This window comes from Uloborus diversus, chromosome 4 (genome assembly GCF_026930045.1).
Source record: "Uloborus diversus isolate 005 chromosome 4, Udiv.v.3.1, whole genome shotgun sequence".
NCBI lineage: Eukaryota > Metazoa > Arthropoda > Arachnida > Araneae > Uloboridae > Uloborus > Uloborus diversus.
Genome location: NC_072734.1, coordinates 176,703,057 through 176,724,074, shown reverse-complemented (window position 1 = coordinate 176,724,074; position 21,018 = coordinate 176,703,057). Strand labels below are relative to the sequence as shown.

At 33.6% G+C, this 21,018-nt stretch overlaps 1 protein-coding gene across 1 annotated transcript in view; it reads right to left on the bottom strand.

Annotated features, from left to right (window-relative positions):
- LOC129221011 (band 4.1-like protein 4) overlaps positions 1-21,018 on the bottom strand; it is a 129,764-nt gene that overhangs the window by 20,620 nt on the left and 88,126 nt on the right. The window contains exons 8-14 of the mRNA XM_054855447.1: positions 16,651-16,739; positions 15,534-15,597; positions 14,155-14,246; positions 10,946-11,014; positions 10,736-10,860; positions 9,609-9,699; positions 9,445-9,534 (exon numbers count right to left, since the gene is read on the bottom strand). Of these exons, the coding sequence (XP_054711422.1) occupies positions 9,445-9,534; positions 9,609-9,699; positions 10,736-10,860; positions 10,946-11,014; positions 14,155-14,246; positions 15,534-15,597; positions 16,651-16,739 (620 nt within the window). The remainder of the gene's footprint in view (positions 1-9,444; positions 9,535-9,608; positions 9,700-10,735; positions 10,861-10,945; positions 11,015-14,154; positions 14,247-15,533; positions 15,598-16,650; positions 16,740-21,018) is intronic.

The following is a 21,018-nucleotide window of genomic DNA, read 5'->3' as shown; positions in this document are numbered from 1 at the left end:
CAGATTGAAATTATTAAAAAATTTAGAAGAAAGTTATTAAAGAAGGTTTTAATAACAGTTGTTCATCAATGGTTTACGTTGAAATGTTTTGATTGATATTTACGCTAAAACTCTTATTAAACAAGCTGATGTGTGCATCACATGACTTCCTTTTACTCTAATTTTAATATCATTTTCCCATTATTGGCAATTTTAATGTGATTCAATAATTTACTCTCTAAATATCACCACCAATGGCCAAATTGAAACCAGATTTAAAAAAAAATAGCCAAATTTACCGCCAAGTTGGCGAAAAAACTTGGCGACCAAAAACTGGCGATATATCGCCAAGTGTCCGCCAAATTATAACACCACTTGAGTATGCATTGAAATTAACAATGATTTCCCCCCAAAAAGGCGTGAAACACCCCCTTTGGAACAAACGAATGCAACCAAAATGGGAGGTGCACAACTACACCCCACTAGGAGTCTACGTACCAAATTTCAACTTTCTAGGTTCTTGAGTTATGCGACATACATACGCACATACGCACATTCGCACAAACGGACGTCACGAGAAAAGTCGTAATTAACTCGGGGAATGTCAAAATGGATAGTTCGGTTGTTTATACGTTCTTGGGCACTTATCCGCGTGTGGTCGGGTTGGAAAAAAAAAAAAAAAAAAAAAAACTCGACATTAATTCGGGGGTGAGCAAAATGGAAATTAAGGCCGAATTTTGAGTGAAATTTTTTTCGCGAATACAATACTTTTTTTTGTAAAAGGAAGTAAAAATTGACAGTACCAACGTCTAGGGAGGGGCTCGAGTCCCCCTCTGCTCCCCCTTATGGGCGCCCATGATGACTTCATAAGCTCTGAAATCTTTATGGAAAAGAATATGAATTTATGAAACATTAAAATTGCTATCTTTCGAGCATGGGAAACTGAAAAGGAAGAGATGATGTTTATATCTTATCGAATATGCAGCGTTTTCATTTCAAATTTAAAATAATATTTCTCATGTACGTTTAAGTTTTGGTGAATTTTAGTTGAAATCATTAACACCATTTATTAACACGTTTGATTCACACTTTTTTAAAATTACTTTTGCCCTTATCATCGTTACTAATAATAAAGCTGAAAGTCTGGATCTCTGTTACGCGCATAGTACCAAGACCCTTCGGCCGATTTTCATGAAATTTGGCCCAAAATTAGTTCGTAGCATAGGGGTGAGCACCTCTAAGCGAGTTTTCAAAAATTCGATTTTGTTCTTTTCTATTCCAATTTTAAGAACATTTTACCGAGCAAATTATCATAACGTGGACGAGCAATTTGCCATAACATGGGCGAGCAAATGAACATAGCAAATTGGCGAGGAATTCATCATCAATTATTTGTAAATCTGCAGGCGAATCAAATGACCTTTTCATTTTCTACTACGGGCAAAGCCGTGCGGGTACTAGTAAAGAATAAAATACTCAGTGAAACATTGCTTAACATTTACAACATTATTTTAACTACTTTCAAATTAAAGAGTTCGTCAAGTTCTTATACTGAAACGCGCTAGCAACGTTTCTAAATTACTTTTCACGGGGAAAGAATTTCGAAGTAGTTTCGGGAAAAAATAGACAGTTGTTCCAAACAAATATAAAAGTTCTCATTTAATGACGAAATTTCGATTTTTGTGGGATAGATATGATTCGCAATCACTGCTATTTTTAACACTTTCAAACATGGAGTATATTTGCTTAAAAGCGTTATAGGTATTTCACTGCCAAGACAGTGTTTTTGTAAGGAAGCAGGAGTTACAGAAATCATGGCTGCCCCGCCAGCGTGATCTTCGCTGGATTCTATTTCAAGGTCGGATATTTGAATTGGGTTTGCTATGAAAATCAAGGGGTCGGTGAACCTTTTCAAAACAATTGAGTGGTAAATTTTGGCACAAATTATTTTTCACACTAATTGTTTCTCGGATCTTCAAGTTCACTAATGTGAAATTTTTAAACGCATGTTTTGAAAAGTCCTTTTTTTCCTTTTTCTTATTGAACTTGTGTGCTGTATAGTTGATTCTTTCATGTTTCTAAAAATTATAGTTTGTATCTATATGCGAAAAAGAACACTAATAATTCGAAACACTTTAAAAGTTATACCATAAAGAAAAGAAAATTATAATTAAGTAAAGTAAGAACGTTTTCTAAACAAAATACTAAAAAAAAAGCCTCAATTTAACCATATAATATCAAAAATAAAACTTTTTCCAGAGAGTGCATTCAATTTTTCAATTAAATAACTAAAAACTAAAAAGTTTTATTCCACAAGGATTGTTTTTACTTTTTTATCGTTTCGGAAAACGAAAACGAATAAGAGCAGTTTTAAACTTTATTGTGAAAAGAAAGCGATACATCAATAATTATTTATCTCAAAACTAAAATCGTTTGAAGCTTTTTCGCGCTATGAATTCATTTCGCTTTGGTTTAGTCATTTAACCGCTAACTTTTGAAATGTTAAATTTACGAGAAACTGCATTTCGATTTTTACAATCTCTGCAAATTTATCAATTTTTCGGTTCTTAAAAAAAAAAAAAAATAGTATTTTTGGTTTTTAGATAAAAAAAAAAAAAAAAAAAAAAAAAATCTTGAATAAAATTTTTGTTGAAATTTCAACTATCAAAATATCACCAAACAGGCACTGGCTTCGTTCAAAAGTAGAAGCAATTTTCATCTGTCATACCTTGGCGGGTGATTTTCTAGTTTATTAAGTAAATGCTCAAAGGGGTAAATCATTAAAACATTTAAAAAAATCTTGCTATTAAAAAAACAAAAACAAAAATGAACACACATAATTTGCTTTTGAGCACATACGTACTGTAATTATTTCTAAAATATTCTTTTAAATCTTAATATTTTTTACGCAACCAACTTTTGATTTGAGCACGAAGTAATTGTTTCGTGGGCGTTAAATACACCCAAAACCCATTGCTATGCAAATGTCTGCTGCGGGCATTAATGTCTTTGAGGTTCGACCTTTTTCTTCGATGTACGACTCGGAAACAGCTGATAAAAGAAGTGCAGTCTGTGGGGTGCTGCCCCGGCAAAGGCGGGAATCAACAAAACGAAATGTTCTCTGATAATGAAGAATCCGCCTACGGTTCAAATCATTCGAATGACTGGTTTTAATCGCGTCATTTCAAACCATTAACCCCTTTCCCGACTCAAAAAAAAAAAAAAAAAGATGGTATCGTGGCTTTCTCGGAATGAATGTCGATTTTTATTTCTAAATGCATGATCGGTTTGTGTGATTAATTGAGACAAGTACACCACTTATTTTATATGGAGAGGGTTTTTAAATTTTCCCACTAAACTTGATCTTTTTTGTAGAGTAACAGCACCAGTAACAAACATGCTTAAGACATCGCTCTTTGGTTAGCTCAATTTTCTGAGCCTTTTAGTGTACAGTCGAGTCCCGACAACGCGAGGGATCCGTTCCAAGACTCCTCGCGTAAGTCGAAATTTCGCGTTGTGGAAAAATATGTGTATACAAACTTTTTAGAAGCATATCAAATTCTTTTATACACTTATGAACAATCTCAAACTGCTTTAAAGCATTCCTCAACTATACACTACGGTTTCTTACATAAAAAATTGAACTTTTACTGTATTTAAAAAATAAAAAATTGTTTTCTTCAAGATGAAATACTAAGATGCACAAAATGAATGATCAACGGAAGGGAAAGACATGAAATAAAACAACACGGTATGCACCGTATGTAGCAGTAATAAAATGTTGCACTATAATAGTACTGTACAGTAACATATTTATTAGTACGCAAGGAAGATTCACTCATATTTATTGTCGCGCTACCGTCGACGTTTTGTAGTTGTTCAAGTATCTCGAGAATGTTAGCTTCCCCCCACCCTTTTTTTTTCATTCAGAAACTTTCTTTTTCTTCCCATTTTCAAAGTTTAGATGAAGGTGCCACTAAGGCACCATTATATTTCATGAACTTTAATATTTCAAATGAAAAAAATTAAATAAATGAATGATGCTGAGTGATTAACAACGCGATGCGTAGACTAGTTTGATGTGGAAACTTTCGCTGTAAGTGATGCCTAAAAGAATGTAATAGTTTCCAAACAATCAATATTTAGTGGCTAACAACGAAGCCGATACTTCCTTCTAAAAAATTCGTATTATAGACGAAAAATTCACCTTAGCTCAAAAACTCGTCACTCGTGAAAAATTCGCGTTATAGCCATTTCGCGTAAGTCGAATCGCGTTGTAGCGGGAGTCGATTGTATTTAGATTTTTTAAACTATTTTTCTCTCATGCAACTACATTGCTTCTGGGTCCTCTGAATTAGTTGATTCTATTTTTATTGGCTCAATTTCGAAAAATGGTGTGATTCCCTAGTATCAGACACCGACAATTCTGATGATACCCAGTCACAGATAGAATGAGGAAAGGATGGGTAATGGACAGATCCCTTTTTCTCTTCAAAATGTGCAAAAGTTTTTTTATTTTTAGATCTAAAACCTTATTAAATTCAAATGAACATGAAGCACCGGCAGACCTCGTGGTAGCTGTTCATAACCTCCCACCACCACCACCACTGTCTTATGAACCACAACTGGCTCATAAAATTCACTCTGATAAACACTAGATGGTTGCACCGTATTTATGGGTCGCAGCAACATCAGTTTTACCCGCCTAAAATTCTGATTATTTAAATCCAAACTCACGACTGTCTGTTATTGACCCTTGATTGTTACTGGTGCCGTTACCGTAACATCTCGTGGAGTGAGTACTACAATTAGGTCTGACAGCAGAGAAACAGCCCGACGTTGCGACGCATACGTCGCAGATTCTTGAGAAAGTCTGTGTACTATTTCTTAGCTGGGAACGAAAAAAAAAAAAACGAACCTAACATTTTAAAGAAAAAATGTTCTTAAATTTCAGCAAGCGAAGATTTGTACCGCATTTTCTGGAAAACACTGCTCGACATTGAAAATGCAAAAACCTTACTTTTTAAGAAAGCAGCTTAAAAAGTAAAAATAGCGGATAAACGAAACATTAATGAGAAAAGTACAGTGCTGGTAGAAAAAAAAATGCATCACCCTCGCATTTTCACAACAATGGGATTATGTGAAAAGTTTTGGTCGACCGATTAACGTTGCATGTATGTGAAATTCTGCAAAACTTATGAAATAAACATTTAACAGCAAAAATCCGATAATTATTTACGTAGATCGGGGCTTTTTCCGGGCCAAGGCAAACTGCTGACCCCAAGCTCATTTTTCCATTTCTGAACCTGCGTGTGAGTTTAGAGAAAAAAATTACTTAACCCCATGTCAATTTAAATCTAATGGCAGGATAAAGGTTTTTAAATTGTTACTTACCAGTTTTGCACTATGGCACGGAGCAGAATCATCCTGGAAAAAGGACGTTTGAAACTGAAGTAAAGTGATCTCGGATAGTAGGAAGCAATTTCTCCTCCAAAATGCCAATATACACCTGAGCGCTTACTGTTCCTTGCACATAGTGAAGCCCACTAACTCCTGGATCAGAAATACATCCCCAAATCATCTGGGATACGGGATGCTTGACTGTGTGGTAAATGCAGTCGGGATGATATTCCTCTCTTTTGCGGCGCGGGTGATGCAATTTTTTTTTTACCACCACTGTATAAACCAATAAAGCAGAAGTAGGAAAATGCAACCAATGAGCAAGAGCTTTCTTTCTGACATTGACTTTTGTCGGCTGTCTTTTCATCCATAAGCTCATTTCTTTTGCATTGAAAAAGGCGGCGTTGACTTGTAACGTCGTAGCACGAGTCTGCAGTAATCTGCAATTTGTGCCATTTGACGTTGTTAGTTCTTATTTTAATTTAATGTTGATTCGTCTTACAGATTCGTTTTGGGATTTTGAATTTTCGTCTCAGACTGCGAAAAAAAATTCTGCTACCAGGAACAAGGTAATTATAGTATACATACTAATTTCTCAAAATAGACCGTGTTTTATTTTTGCTGAAAGTTTTTGTTCGAAAAAGAAATAGCTACTTCTAATTACATAAAATTTAGAAATGGTTGAAAATAATATTTTTTCACAGACTCCACAAATCATAAAAATTCATTAGTTTCTCGGGTTTTTCTCGAAACGGCAAAATTGTTCCCTAGTTGTTACCTTGTTGCAGTATTCTCCCCGCGATATGGTTTCTATCGAATACAATCAATCACTGCAGTAAAACGCCAACTAAGGCCAAAAGATTATTCAAGCTTCTAAACAGAGCCCGATCATTCAGATATTGGACATGGGCACTTTTATATTTCAGTGACCCCCTAGAGCCCGACAATGATATTTGAAGACACAGGGCGAAACATTTATTTTGTGCCCCCCCCCCTATTCCCGCTTATTCTATTTAATGAAGCCATAAAATATTTTGATACTTATGGCTAAATTTTGTGGTACCTCATAATCACAGCATAGTATATGTACATTTAAAAAGTAGAAGAGATATAGTATATGATAATTATATAAGATGTGGTTAAACTTTGCCTGTTGCAGTAAACTGTAAATGTCAAAATTATCTATGATATAACTTTTAATATTAAATACAGACTAAACTTGGAGTGGTTTTGCGATTTGCAAAAGAGATTAAAATTTTAAGGGGAATTTTTTATCGAGAAATAAGAGATTTTTTCCTTGTCTTGGCATTTGCAAAAATATCAATGACATCATTGTACTCTAGATTCTGAGTGAAATCATTGAAATCATCATTTATTTTTTAATTTTTATAATAAAATAGAGGGATTTTAGGTCCCCTGAAATCTAAGAGGAGGGGCCAGTGCCCGTTTGCCCCTGTGGTAATCAGGCTCTGCTTCTAAATGGTGATGAAATAAATAGTTTAACACTCCGTCGGGCGCAACTGATCTATTAGGCACACCTCGAATTCTTTAGTTAGCCACGCCCCCTCAATAGCTCATGGAAAAATGTATATTCATTTTCTCAAATAAACTTGTTACATTCGAAAATCATGAAAAGCTGTTTTATTTCCCTTCTTTGGTGTTTGTAGTTGACAATTTTTTCGTAAGAAAATGTAAACATGCGTAGAAAAGATCAGTAGATCAAAGTGTGCTTCCCAGGCTCAATGCGCCCGATCGTGTTCTACAACATATTGCGCCCGACGGAGTGTTAAGAGACTTCTGAACGGTATCAACAGTAACAAAAATTCTGACCACCCCTCTCCTGTTCTGCGCTTGCGCACTTTTTTGAATAGTTCAAATTAGCAACATAGCACTCAAACTGAAACAGAATTTTTGTTGCTGCTGCATCCTATCTGAAAACCTGCTTTAAATTATGTCTTCTTGTTCAACATTCCATTTTTATTGCAATTAATAGTACAGTCAATATGAATGACTACCCTTAGTCGACTTTAGATAAAAGAAAGACAATATGACGTAAATTTGCAACTAAAGCTGCGTAAACGTGCTTCGTAGTTGTAAGGAAATTCTTCTTCACTCATGGAAATAAGTGTATACAGTCAACCTTCGTTTATCGCGGTTAACTCGTTCCAGACTTAACCGCGATAACTGATTTCCGCGAAGTAGGATTCTGTATTTATAAACCGTATATTTTCCTAATTGGAGCGCATAAAACTTACTTAAGACAATTTAAATAAGTTTTTAACATAGGTAGAGCCCCCAAGACATGAAACGTAGCCACCATTACATTTGCATTATTTAAAAAATTGCACAAAATAAGAGAAAATGAGATATGTTAGACGTAATAGGCATCACATTGCTAATTATTGGGAAATAAACTTCACACACACATGCAGTTCGTACACACTACTACTAATCTATGAAAATAGCTCAACTTGTTCGATGATGAATTAACTGCCAGTTAGTGACCGTATGTGTCCCCGTTCTTCCTCTACAATTATCCTCATTTAAGATATTACGTATGCAACTTAAAAATCTAGTACATTCTTGAACACCATTTACAATTACAGATGTAATAATACAGTGATTTATACTTTTCAGTTAGTGTTGAACGATTAAAATAAGATAGCGATTCCCAACTCTTTCTTCGACGATTTTATAGCTCCACTCCCTCAACTAGTACAGCTACAGCAGTCAGAAGAGCTTACCTTACTTAAAAGACATACTTTGTTATTCTTATATAGGAAACAGTTTACACGAACGCATAAAAAAAGCTAACTACTATATTTGAAGAAAAAAAAAACAGAAAAAACCGCGATTTAGTAAAGCCGCGAAAGTCGAAGCGCGAAGTAGCGAGGGACGACTGTATGTCACATTATTTTGAAAGCAGTTGCTTCCAATTAACTTAATAATAAGTAAAAGATACAAATATATCTGTTATTTTGGCTTATTTTCCTTTAACTTTAGATAGACACCCCTCCCCCCCCATTTTAATTTTTTACCTATAGTAACTGATAAATTCTCAAAAACGACAAGTATTTTACGAAATTCTCATCTTGCTTATCCGAGTAACACAACCCTAATTCAAAATTTTCACCTAATTAGTCAGGAATTTCAATCAATAAATACAACTAATTGCAAAACCAATAAATTAAGCGAATTCTAAAAAGGGCTTATCTTCCCAGAATTAAAGATTGAAGCAAATACTTATTGCTGTGGAAAAATCACGCAGCGTCAAGAAATGGCTAATTAATGGGTTAAAAATTAATCATTATAAAACCATTATAAAATTTGATCATTTAAAACATTTTCTGGTAATTAGAAGTACAAAATATACGATTCAGATTAGTGCAGATATGCAGTGGTGCTGCAGAGGCCACCTGGTCCAAGCTGAAAAAGGCACGGACACCAAAAACGGTCAAATGAGAACAATAAGCAATCGTGATTGCTCAATAAAAAAAACAAGATATTTATATTTTTCATTGGTATACAAAAATTCATGCAAATGCTATGCCGTGATACGCAAAAACACACTGTAAAACCTCGAACAATTTGAAAAACCACGTTCTGCACACATATAATTTTAAACATACTTGTAACTGCTATATTTTCCCCCAAAAGGTGTTAGTGACGGCGAGTGTAAAGTGGTGTAAGTCACAAAACGCTGCGTTTCATATCTCGGTGAATATTAGTCGTACTAATTTCAAACTTTTTGTGTTGACATTGTTTTTCAATGGAGATTGTTTCCTTAAATATAAGTTAGGGGACCTGGGGCCCGTATAAAAAGTTAAATTTTGTATTTTTTGACTCATTTTTATTTCACTTCAAACTTCCAATATCTTAACTCTGCATCTGATTTTGAACGTTTTTGCAATTGGAAGTATACATCTAGGACTAACGGTTGCGAAAATAGAGGTCTTGCAGGTTGAAACGGAACACCCTGTATACCGGCTACTATTGTTTTTATTCATACCTTGAGCAAGTCAAAGTCTAATTCTTCGAAGATTTCAAGTAAAAAATTCGACTTACCCCGCCCGTGGATCTTCCCAAGGTGCAGGCACAACTTTGTAAGGCGAAGGAACGACAGAAGGTACGGATGTGGACCTGTGCAGGGAAGGTCTGGCGAAAGAAACTTTATGAGAAAGTTATTCCATGGGCTTCTTTGAGATTTAAACTTTTAAACATGTACTTACATAAGAACTGGATTGTGAGGTAGTATTGGCATGGCAAGGGAAGGTTCCAGCAAATGCTTCGCACCATTCTCTTCTTTAGCTTGTGTTCCAGCTGGCAAAATAATGTTTCATGCAACAAATTAAGTATTTTTTAAAAATCTTTTTAAATACAGAAAAAATATCAGAATACAAAGTACGTGATTTTTTTTTTTTTTTTTAATGACAGGGGAATTCCTCTTTATCTAGGTTAGCAGTGCTCAAACATATGACAACTATTTCAAACGGCCACAGCGTGATGATTAATAAAAATACGTCATAAGTAATTGTTCTTGGACAATACCTCTGAAATTTATTAGTCGCCAAACAATAAATTCTGCAGAAGCCCCCCCCCCCTCTTAAAAATACGCTAGCGCGTAGCTAAAGTGTTGTAGGCCACTGAAATCAGTTGATATTTCTTCGATTGCACGTAAGAGAGAAAAGAAATGCATTTGAAAGGCAACTAACTGATTAAAGCAAAAGTGGACGAGAAGCGAGACAGGGGGATTGTTAGATATCAAGGAGTGGATAGAATGGAAGGGCGATGGGGCGATCGCCCCTCCCTGGAGGGCCTCTCCATTGGTAAATTTTCTTCATTAAAGTTTGAAAAACACTATTTTAGACGGTCTCTGATAATGTTAAAGTTAGGAGAAGAGAGATTTGGTGGCTTTCCCCCGGAAATGCTTTAGAATTGAAAGTCCGAAACATTTGCAATCGGACGAACAAATAGAAAAGCATTTGAAAACTTTGTAAAAAAGAACAAGCTGCTAAACATGCCAACAACTCGATTTAATGTTGCTCGTAGACGATAAGGAATGATATTACTGTATCAATAATGGCAACGCAAATCAATGGGAAACTGAATATCCGCCGCGCCGCGCCTTTTGATAACTTTCCCGTAGTATGTTTTTAGAATGCAACCAACGAAGGTCTTTGCTTTGCATTTACAATTAAGGAGCAGTTATTGTAGTTACCAGAATCTCACGGATTTGGCTATAAATCTGCCTACAAACCACTTTTAGATTTGCTATCTTTTTTTTGAATGCAACGGAATTTTCTTTGTTGGACAGGCCATTCAATACAAATCAGTAAACCATGAATTTAATACGTACCATCAGCGCCATCTGGTTGACCCAATCTTTTGTGAAACCGTCTGCTAGGAGCTCGAACAAATGTTGGAGGTGTTCTTAATCTTGACTGCATGGCCAGAGACTGGAAGCTTTTATCCAGCCTGCTCCTTTGATAAATAATAAACAAATAGTAGTTAAAAAGATAATATAAACAATTCTGGTATAAGTTAAAATACATATAAAAAATCTTACCCATAAAATTTATTTTCCAAGCCAACTGTCTTCCCGCTGTGACCGGGTACTTCCCGAATTTGAGTTAACCTACAAAATAGTTTTAGAAATGTTAGCACTGTTTCATCAAAGATGCCCAACAAATTAATTTTTCGGACTTTAATTTGGTAGCATGAAAAGGAACTTCCTTGCCTCCTCCCCTCAACATTATTTAAGATTGTATAAAATTTTATTTTTAGGACTTCAGTTTCGAAAAATTTGAGGACTCCCCGAACCCTAACATTTCTTTCACAACGATGATACCGTCTTGCATTTAATAAATGCGTAAGCAAATCCGTTTATCAGAATTTAAAGCATTGCTTCCTCTTCCTCGAAGGGAAAAAAATCTATATACGCCCTTGTAGCGGCTATAAGGCCCCTGAAAATATGCAAAAGGCACGTGTGTAAAGCGGTATATGTCACTACATGTCATGTTTCATATTACGAGAATATTGGCCGAACAAATATCTTCTTTTGTGTGTGTGTATGTGCTTGTAAAAGGTTCTTCAATGGTATTGTTTCCCCTAAATTTGACCACAGGGACTTGGGAGCTAAATGAAAATTTATATTTGCACTAATTTTTAACTACCGAGTTAAACTTTTAATACCTTAACTGTGTATCTCAATTTGACTATTTTTGTAATTGGAAGTACGCATCTATAACCATAGGTTGCGGGGGGGGGGGGGGTTGGAAACCGTCGCTCAGGTGAAACATGGACAAGCTGTGTAATGATGAAATTTTACCGTCCTATAAATTTTGGAGTAAACGGTAAAAGACGAATGTATTTCAAATTCATAAAATGAATACATATGCATATTTTTTAAACTAAATGACCCAAAAACTCAGTGTTTCATTTGATAAAGAAAATAATTGAAAAATAAATGAATGCATAAAGTGAGAATCTTAGGAAATTTCTCCACAACATTGCGAACTGCTGACTTAATATTTTGCTCATTTTCATTGTTACACTTTACTAGTAACTCTCTGTAAAAATGAAAATTGAGACGATTTTCATTCCAAATTTTTCTTACAAGAGATTCGATCCATGTTTTCATAATTAAAAAAAATATATGTATTGTAGCGGTTTAACGTCCTAATCCAAACATGCCAGAATGTAGATTTCTTAATAAAATAGCCTTACTTAAAAAAATAAAAATGAAAAATAAATAAAAACAACGGCGGATTTTTATTTCCGAAAATTTCTACTGAACATCTTAACTGAAATCCAGAACTAGACATCTCATCATTCAAAAAGAATTTTCTCTAATATTTGCGAAATAGAATACGAAACTCAAACTTTCAAAGATGGGCGATTTTAAGCTTTTAAACTGCTTTAAACTCACGTCCGTATTGCAACATTTCAACTTGCGCTACCAACAACACGTTGCACATAATCCTCTTACACGCGGTCGCTAATACCTCGAAGATTTCTAGTAGTATTTGGCCGTTTATTATTACCACCATATATCCACTGAAATCTGGGATTTGCAGAATTCCACATTAGAATATTTCTAAAGGTCTTTCGCGATGTCCTTCAACTTATATGGCTTCATCTTAAACACAAGCTTTGCATATGAATTATCTGAAGATGAGCATTACAGTTTGAGCGTATTTAGAGCCATTTCACCTTAACAAACGTATTGTTACGAATTCTGTAAATAGTAATTATTGTAGTAACGTAACCTGTAAATAGTTTCCCGTAATGAATATACAGCCCCTATACATTCGGTTGAAGTATATGGTCCCCCTATTTTTCATTGATAAGATTCGTGAATGAATAAAAAGAAGAAATAAAATAACGGTCTACTATTTTCGAGAAGCATTTGGAATCTTGTGGAATATTTGAGAGTTCTCTTTCTGTGTGTATAAAAAGCGTCGTTATGCATGATAAAGAGTTCAGTTTCGATTGAGAATTTGTACTGAGAGTGTATTTCGCTGTGTTGTTTTTCGTATTTGGGAGTAAATACGTGTGTAACCGTTGAGTTTACGGTGTTGTGTGATATTTGCTTAATTGCTGATTATTAATTTAGCAGTTGTTGATGATTTTTCCTGTACATAGTGTAAATAAATTTCCTGTGCTTTTAATCAAGAATTGTGTCGTCCTTTCAAGAAAGTTGGAAGTCTCGCCGGATCCGTTACAGTATCTATTGGTGCACAAAACACCATTTACAAAGACTCTCGAAAAGCGTTGGATAAAGTCTACTTCTATACATATAATAGCAATCACACTTTGCAGATTTCCAGAAAAAATATTTAAATAACTCTTTTTAGTTCAGTAGCGGACGTATCTGAAACCTCCTTTGGTCTGAGGTAGAAGCTTCGCTTCGAATGTCGGAAGCAATATAACTGATGTTTTTCAACAGTTAATCCAAAGCCATTTTTTAAAAGGCAAATGATGCATAATATTTGAATTTTCGAACTATTCGAAGATGACATTAGCGTCAAAAGACCTATTTTTCCTTTTCATTTCCTCTTTTTAGATAGGAATGTACGTAAATACATTTAGATCTGACATTTTTCGACGTATGTACCTCAAAAATATGCTTGTGAAATCAAATCAAATAGAAACATATTTTTAAATGTTTTAACATACGCACAATTTAAATTCTTGTCACTGGCACAATTTTACGTTAGTCAGTTAACGCTATTTTACGCTACTACTTCTTCCATTATCTAGAATTCAAATTAACGAAGAACGCAGTATATGTTCACAATATAAAATGTTTAGTTTCTTGTAACAGAGTTATTATAAATACTAACTCTATTAGTTCCATAATTTAATACAAATTCTGCATTAATACAACTTTGTATGTTTTATGTATTGGTTTAAATGGAACAACTGAGATAACTACGCACACACTATCTTTAGTTAAAGATTACTAATATTGCTTAATGGAACAATTTAAATGTAACAACTGAGATAACTACACACACACACACGCACTGAATTAAAGATTATCTGCTATTGTTTGCGTCGTATATCATTTAAAAAGCTAAATCTTTAGTGACAACCAGGGTCCGATTAAGATATCGGGAAAGCCCTGGGTCAAACACTTTTTTGTCCCCCTGTCGTCAAACTTTACAGTTTTAGCCATTAGCGAACACAATTTCAACCATTTGGGGGTAATCAGGCCCTGGTGACAACATAATATGTGCATTGTGTAGTTAGTTTTTCTCTTTTGATAATTACTTGAAAAAAGCTCGATGATCCACACAGCATTTCCACAGATGCTTGCAGGCCTTTTTATTGGGCAGTTCGAATCCGTACGTGTTTTCTTCATTCTAAAATTGTACATTCGCAAAAAAAAAAAAAAAAATTAAAATAAAGTATAATCACATATGTTACAAATTATAAATCATTTAAACAAATTTTGTACATCGGGAAAGAACCAGAACCGGGTTTTGAAATTAAATGAGTGATTTTTCAAACATTGCCTACATTGCTAAGGGCATGGGAGATGGAAGAGTCCTTTCGCCTGTACAGGAGCTTTAACCAATCGGCCTGATGTAGATGGTGAATTCTATAGAAAGTTCCTGATACCGCGTGCTAGTACAGTGTCCCAAGTAGCGCAAACGGTTGGGGGATGGTTGGTCAACGGTAGGCAATGTCCGCTTTGACAGCCGTTACTCAACTATTTCACAGCGAAAGGCCAACGATCTGCTACCTAACAATTTCCTAACGATGGCCATCAAAAATATTCACGGTTGGCCCAACGATGCCCAGAAGCTGTAAGGCCATCGTTGCTTTGCCAGCTCACCATTAACCACCGGTTTCTGCCGATAGCCACCGTTGGTCCACCATCTTTTCCACCGTGCGTGCTACTTGGGTGAGCTGATAGAGTCGGCGTTCGGTAGAAGGGTCAAAACTATCGAATTCATAGGAAATGGAGAGGACAGTAAGCGCAATCGCAAAGTGAAGATTCCAACATAGTGCACTTTAACCCGGAGTTTGGCGCGAGTTTTCAATTGAAATTTATTTCTTACAGTAAACAAACAACGGCACTGCACGAAAAAAACTTGTTTCGCCATTATTTTCATCCGGTTCTGAAGCGGACTCGTCCGACGAGAGCCAACAGTCCTGAGGTGCACTAGACTTTTTCATTTCTTTACAGTAGGAAGATCAATGAGTAATCCTTTCTCTGCATGAATTGTGCTGACAAATCAATGCTCAACCCACAAAAAGGAAAGAAATATTACGCATTGATTTGCGTACTGGTTCAGATACAATCCCAGAATTGCTTTTTTTAATAACTCAAAAAACCTAATCGTTTCTTTTTCGCTTCAATAAAATTCATCGTCTCTATTTTGTTACATGTCTTATTAAATACATTTTCTTAAGATTTTTAAGCGCATTACATTTTCTGTATGCTATTAAACGAAAAATAGTAATATTATTTATCAATAAGCGCTAGTACTTCATAATCCATTAACTGTCATAAGTTTTAGAGTAAATAAACATTTTATTGAAATTATTTATTAGAAATCATATAACTTTGCAGTTTTCCAATTTATTTGCTAAAAGAGGTTTCGTATTTACGTACGAGATGAAAATAAAAGGTAAAAACTTACGTTTTTATCTCGAACCCGAATCATAAAATATTTCCTTTTATAGTAAACTTTTGTGATTCGAGGCCTAAAAATAAGAAGAGAAATTTTTGTATTTTCAAAATTAAGCACAATACTAAAACTGGGAAAATAAAAATTGATAAAAAAAATAATAATATAATAAAATAAATATAATAATTTTTGAAAAATTCAAATTTCATGTATTCATTAAAAACAAGTGAAGTTCGTACTGGTATCCTGTCTCTATTTGCATTTTTATAATTAAAAAAAGTTAAACTTTTGCAGCTCCATGCTAATGTCTCCTTGGTTTTTTCAGATTCTTCTGCGAAAATATCTACAGTAAATTTTGCCATTTCTGCGTATAATATATAAACCACCATGTATAAGGCAGTTTTTTAATGTATAAATTTATGAATCAACTCAGCAATTAAAACACGTTATACGAAGTTGAAAATTTTAACTTTAATTTTATTTTTATGAATCATAAAATTGATATTTAAAATAAATAAATAAATAAAGGGTCTGAAGCAATATTATAATTCTATGAAAAATCAACCTAGAGAACCTTTTGTGAGATTACCTAAAATATCAGTTAAAAATATTCCAAAGTTTTTTTTTTTTTTTTTTTTAATTTTATTTTTGTTATGCTTCAAAATACAGTTCACTGCCGTTTTAAGAGCCGTATACGATTCTAAATGAATAAAAGTCGGCTTTTTCGAAAAAAAAAAGAAGAAGAAATCTTAACAAACCCACAGTATTACTTAAAGAGTTACATAAGATTTATGCATTTTACCCACTAATATTTGTCTTCCTAAAACACTTTGATGTTTGTTTCCGTTTTAAATTTTATCTTCTTGAATCATGCTAATTTTTCCTCGTACTTTATTGCAGATTTCCTACTAGATCCCACATACGGGTTATATATTCAGTTAACTTACCCCAAAATAAGGTTTTTTGCGCAAAGAAACAAGAATAAGTACGAAAAATGGCTAAGTAACACAATGATGTTTGTCTAGAAAATTATTCATGCATATTTTGTAAACAAAGATAATTACTAAAACTGATAAACTAAGATTGATTTATCAAAAGTTGTAAACTTTTAATAAAAGCAGCATATTACCAAAAATAATTTCCAACTTTCGTCTTCGTACGTAAAACTAAGATACCACTCGGAGTCAAGCCTAAGAAATATTCTATGTTGTCTTCTCCCTAAAATAATAATCATACATGATTTTACTCAAACTTCGCACTAACTGATAAATTGGTTCTAACTGTGATATAAAAAATTGGTAAAGTATTATCCTGGAAGAAGAGAATGTCAATAAATCCTCCCGTACCCCCAGTTTAGTTCAAAGCGTTTTTTAACCCCAACCGTAACTGCAAGGCGAAAGCTGAGCTTCAATTTCGGACTTTTCTTTCTTCAATTTAGAATGAAAGTTGCTTTTGTTTCAAGAGTTTCAAACTTTGCTGCAAATCGAGCACTTAACGTGTCGGCTTTCTTCGGGATTTCTTGAAAACTAAAGCTTTCGAAAAATCGGAAAGAAGAACTTGAAAATTTCGGTAGAAGAGGGTTATTGCTTTGATATTTCCAAACGATTTACAGAAAGCATCAGAACTAGAAGTTCCTTTTTTTTCTTCTCTTTTCTTTTCGCTTTTGAAAAATGATCCGGTTTTTAAATGTAAAGTTAAGACAATTAATTTTACACCAACTTTTGTTATGCCCTTAAAGATCATCTGATTTAAATGTCAGTTATTTTTATTTCGGCAGGGATACAGTTGTTTAATTGCATATAACTGGATAAATGGGGTGGTTTCCAAAATTTTAAAAGTATTTTTTTTCTGAAAGAGCATGCTTAAAAACAAAGGATATGACCATTTTTTAAATAATTTGTTTATGTTTAATATTTTAAAAAAATTACTTAAATCGGTACGCTTCAATTGTCCACGACTTCTGCCGATGACATCACAAATGATAAAATGCCATTCAGTGTTGCCATTCACAGTGCAAAATATTTAATTCGCATCTTTACTCACGTGTATTGGCAACGATATGGTTGATAGCAAGCGTAGAGCGCAATATCTAATTCGCTGCTTGATTATCATAACGTGGAAACGTGGTAGAAAGATGCGGAAAATTGCGTCATTTGTAACGTCATAAAGACCACGCCTTGTTTTCAAAATCGGACATTTTAAAATATTAATTAAAAAAAAAAAAAAAAAAAACTGTTAGGAAAATGAAAGTATTTTCTGGGTCCATGTTATTTTTTTTTTACTCATTCTATCAATTTCAGTGACTAAAAGTAGTACTTTTGACTGAAGGAAACCACCCCATTATCATTTTAATCGTAATCCCTTTTTTTATGAATCCGATGAAGAATTTCTCCTTTTATAAGTTACAACCGACTAAGATAAGTACATTTTTTAGGAAAATATTGAAAAGATGTGGTTTATCTTCTCTCTTTTTTTTTTTTTTTCTCTTTCAATTTCTTATTACATTTCAACATTAGATGTTCAGATTAAAAGAGTAATATTTTTGCTGTTTTATCAATTTCTTTTCTGGGCATTGTTAATCTGGTTATATTTGTTCAAGCATTTAAAAATTTCTTTTCTGATACTTTTTTTGGATGTCAAATATTAAAATTAAAATTTGTTTAAATAATTCTTCAGTGGTTCAATATTCGATTATTACAAATTAATGGGAAACTAATCCAAAGTTGATAATCCTTGCTGAAATAAGTTAAATAAATACCTTTGTGCTGAAAAGTAAAATAAAAAGTAACAACGTCACAAAGCACAAATTGCAGATTACTGCAGACACGTGTTTCGGCGTTCCAAGGAACGCTTTTGTCGGATGTCTCTTCATCCATCAGCTTATTCTTTTGCATTGAAAAAGGCGTTTCTTGTAACACCGAAACACGTGCTGGCAATGATCTGCAACTTGTGCTTTTTGGCCTTTACTTTATGAAATACTTCTCAGAATTTTACTTAAACATATCATAATGTAAAAACAACCCGTTTCAGAAAATAAAATAATTTTGGGACTCCGAAGATGGAAAAGCAAAAATACCGATACTACCCGGGGGAATTCTTTTCTCAGTCTGTTATTGTTTACACAATCCTTGCAAAAATACATATCAAAAGTTTATCGTGTTTTCTTTTGACTATTTTAAAATGATAAGTTGATAACGTGTTCTTTTCATCCCTTTGCTACCTTATCAGTAATATCCTTTCAGCAATATTTATTTCATCTTTCGAGCTTCGTTCAAAAATGAACTTGCAAATATTTTCAGTACCGAATAGAAAATTCATCAAAAAATATATCAGTGACAAGATGAAAGAACTGAATATTCTGTGTGCGTAAACAAATTTTCAGTGATTTAAAAATATATAAAAATCTAAACAAAAGTCTCAAAATAAATATCTCATTTTAAGATCTAACAGTTAAAAAAAAAAAAAAAGAAAAGAAAAGAAAAGAAAAAGAAAAAAAAAAGCACTTTTTTATGGCAATTGAATGTTTCTGGCTTTTTGCACATCTTATGCTTAAAGCCATGTTAACATTATTTCTATCTAATGCTGTTAATATTTTATTTTCGAACTGCTTTTGTGACTTTAAAACTATTCAAAAGATTTTTTTTTCTTGGGCATAAATCAAAGGCACAAAAAAGATGATAAAACATTTTTAAAAAATCTTGTTTATAAATTCTGTTAATTAATTAGAAGCGAAAAAGGTAACTCGCGAGCACTGAATCAAAAATATTTTTTGCTTTACGCGCAACAAAGTTGATTTAAAATCTGCATTAGTTATGATGAAAGAACTTCATTGAACAGTTTCGATCGGTTTAAGATAACAGACTACTAATTATCGCCGGAAGATATTCGAAAAACGAATTGGTTTCGAATAAACAAGTTACTGTCTAACCATTGATTACATGGAAAGGCTAATATCCGGTTTATAGGCGGAAATGGACGTATCTATTAGTTTATAGGGATGTTAGTTGGTTTATTACAGATGTGCACTTTTGCCTCTCTATTATTTAGCATTAGTTTTGTAAAAATGAAAATTTACTCTCAGCAAAATTTATATCTAAAGTATATTCGATCTATATTCTCACGGCAAAAATTAATTGATTTATTTATTCACAACGAAGTTTTTAGCTTACCATTTTGCTTTTAGTTTCTTGAACGAAATGAAAATAATTTCTTTTCTTTTTGTTGTTTCCATGGTAACTATTTTTGTTTCCCCTTATTTTATTTTTGAGAATGCAATAAATGAATAAGGCTCTAGTGACATTATGAAACGCGTGCATAAAAATCTCATCGTTATTTTCCCTTCTCCCCTGCTAGATTCATTCACATGGAATCGTCTTTACTTGGCAGATTGCCAAATTACATACAATCCGCGGTCAAACAGTAATGTGTTACACTAGGTTTACTAAAAAAAAATGATTAAAAAATAGAAATCACGAGAAAAATATTTGAAAAGAAGTTACTACGAGAGTCATTCAGTTAATAAAAACGGGATGTATGCAATATATTTGCAGAGTGTCAGTCACTGATATATCATTGCAGCAATAACGAATAATGAACCTTTGTTCTTGAAAATCAAATGAATGAATTACCAACGTTTTAATGCACGAAAAATGCAAATTACTGCGGACACGTGTTTCGGGGTTGCAAGGAGCCCCTTTTTCAATGCAAAGAAAGGTGAGTTCTTGGATTCGGCTCTAGGTGTCGTCTTGTTTATTTTATTAATTTACATTTTTTGCCATTTATACTGTCTTTTGTTTCCTCAGATGACTTTTTCATCCAAAAGCTCACACTTCTTTGCGTTGAAAAAGGGGTTCCATGTAATACCAAAACACGAGTCTGCAGTCATTTGCAATTTTTTTGCACTAAAATTAATTCATTTAATAATGCAGCAATATTTCTTATGTTTCTTTTATTTGGAACAAATTATGTTTTCTCCGTAATAAAGTAACAGCGTTTGCTTGGAAGATTTGGCTTGTATTGAATGCAGCAGGGTGTTTATAAAATCTTGAATTCATGAATAAAATTTATTAAAAAAAAAAAAAAAACTATTTCAGATTCATACATAGCTCATATCTTTTACAGCTTCGTTTCCTTTTCAGTACATTAGTAACCATAGTGATGTATGTGGCGTTAACATCTCAGAGCAAGAACTAGTAACTGAAGAGAGCAAGTCCAATCAACGGCTTAGGAACGCTGAGGCACAGATCCTAAGTCACACGTTTCAACTACGACGAATAGGAGACACGCTTTACGTGAATTGAGTGAAAGATTTCTTCCAATTTTTTTTACTTTAAAGTTTTTTCACATGACTTGCTTCAAACTTTGAATGTTTCACGCTCTCCACCTTTTATTCATTCTCAATGGTTAACATCAAAAACTAAAAATGGCGTCTATGAAAAAAAAAAAAAAACAACTCAGTGCCAACAACAGCGCTCAACTTTTACTTGTGGGGGAAAGC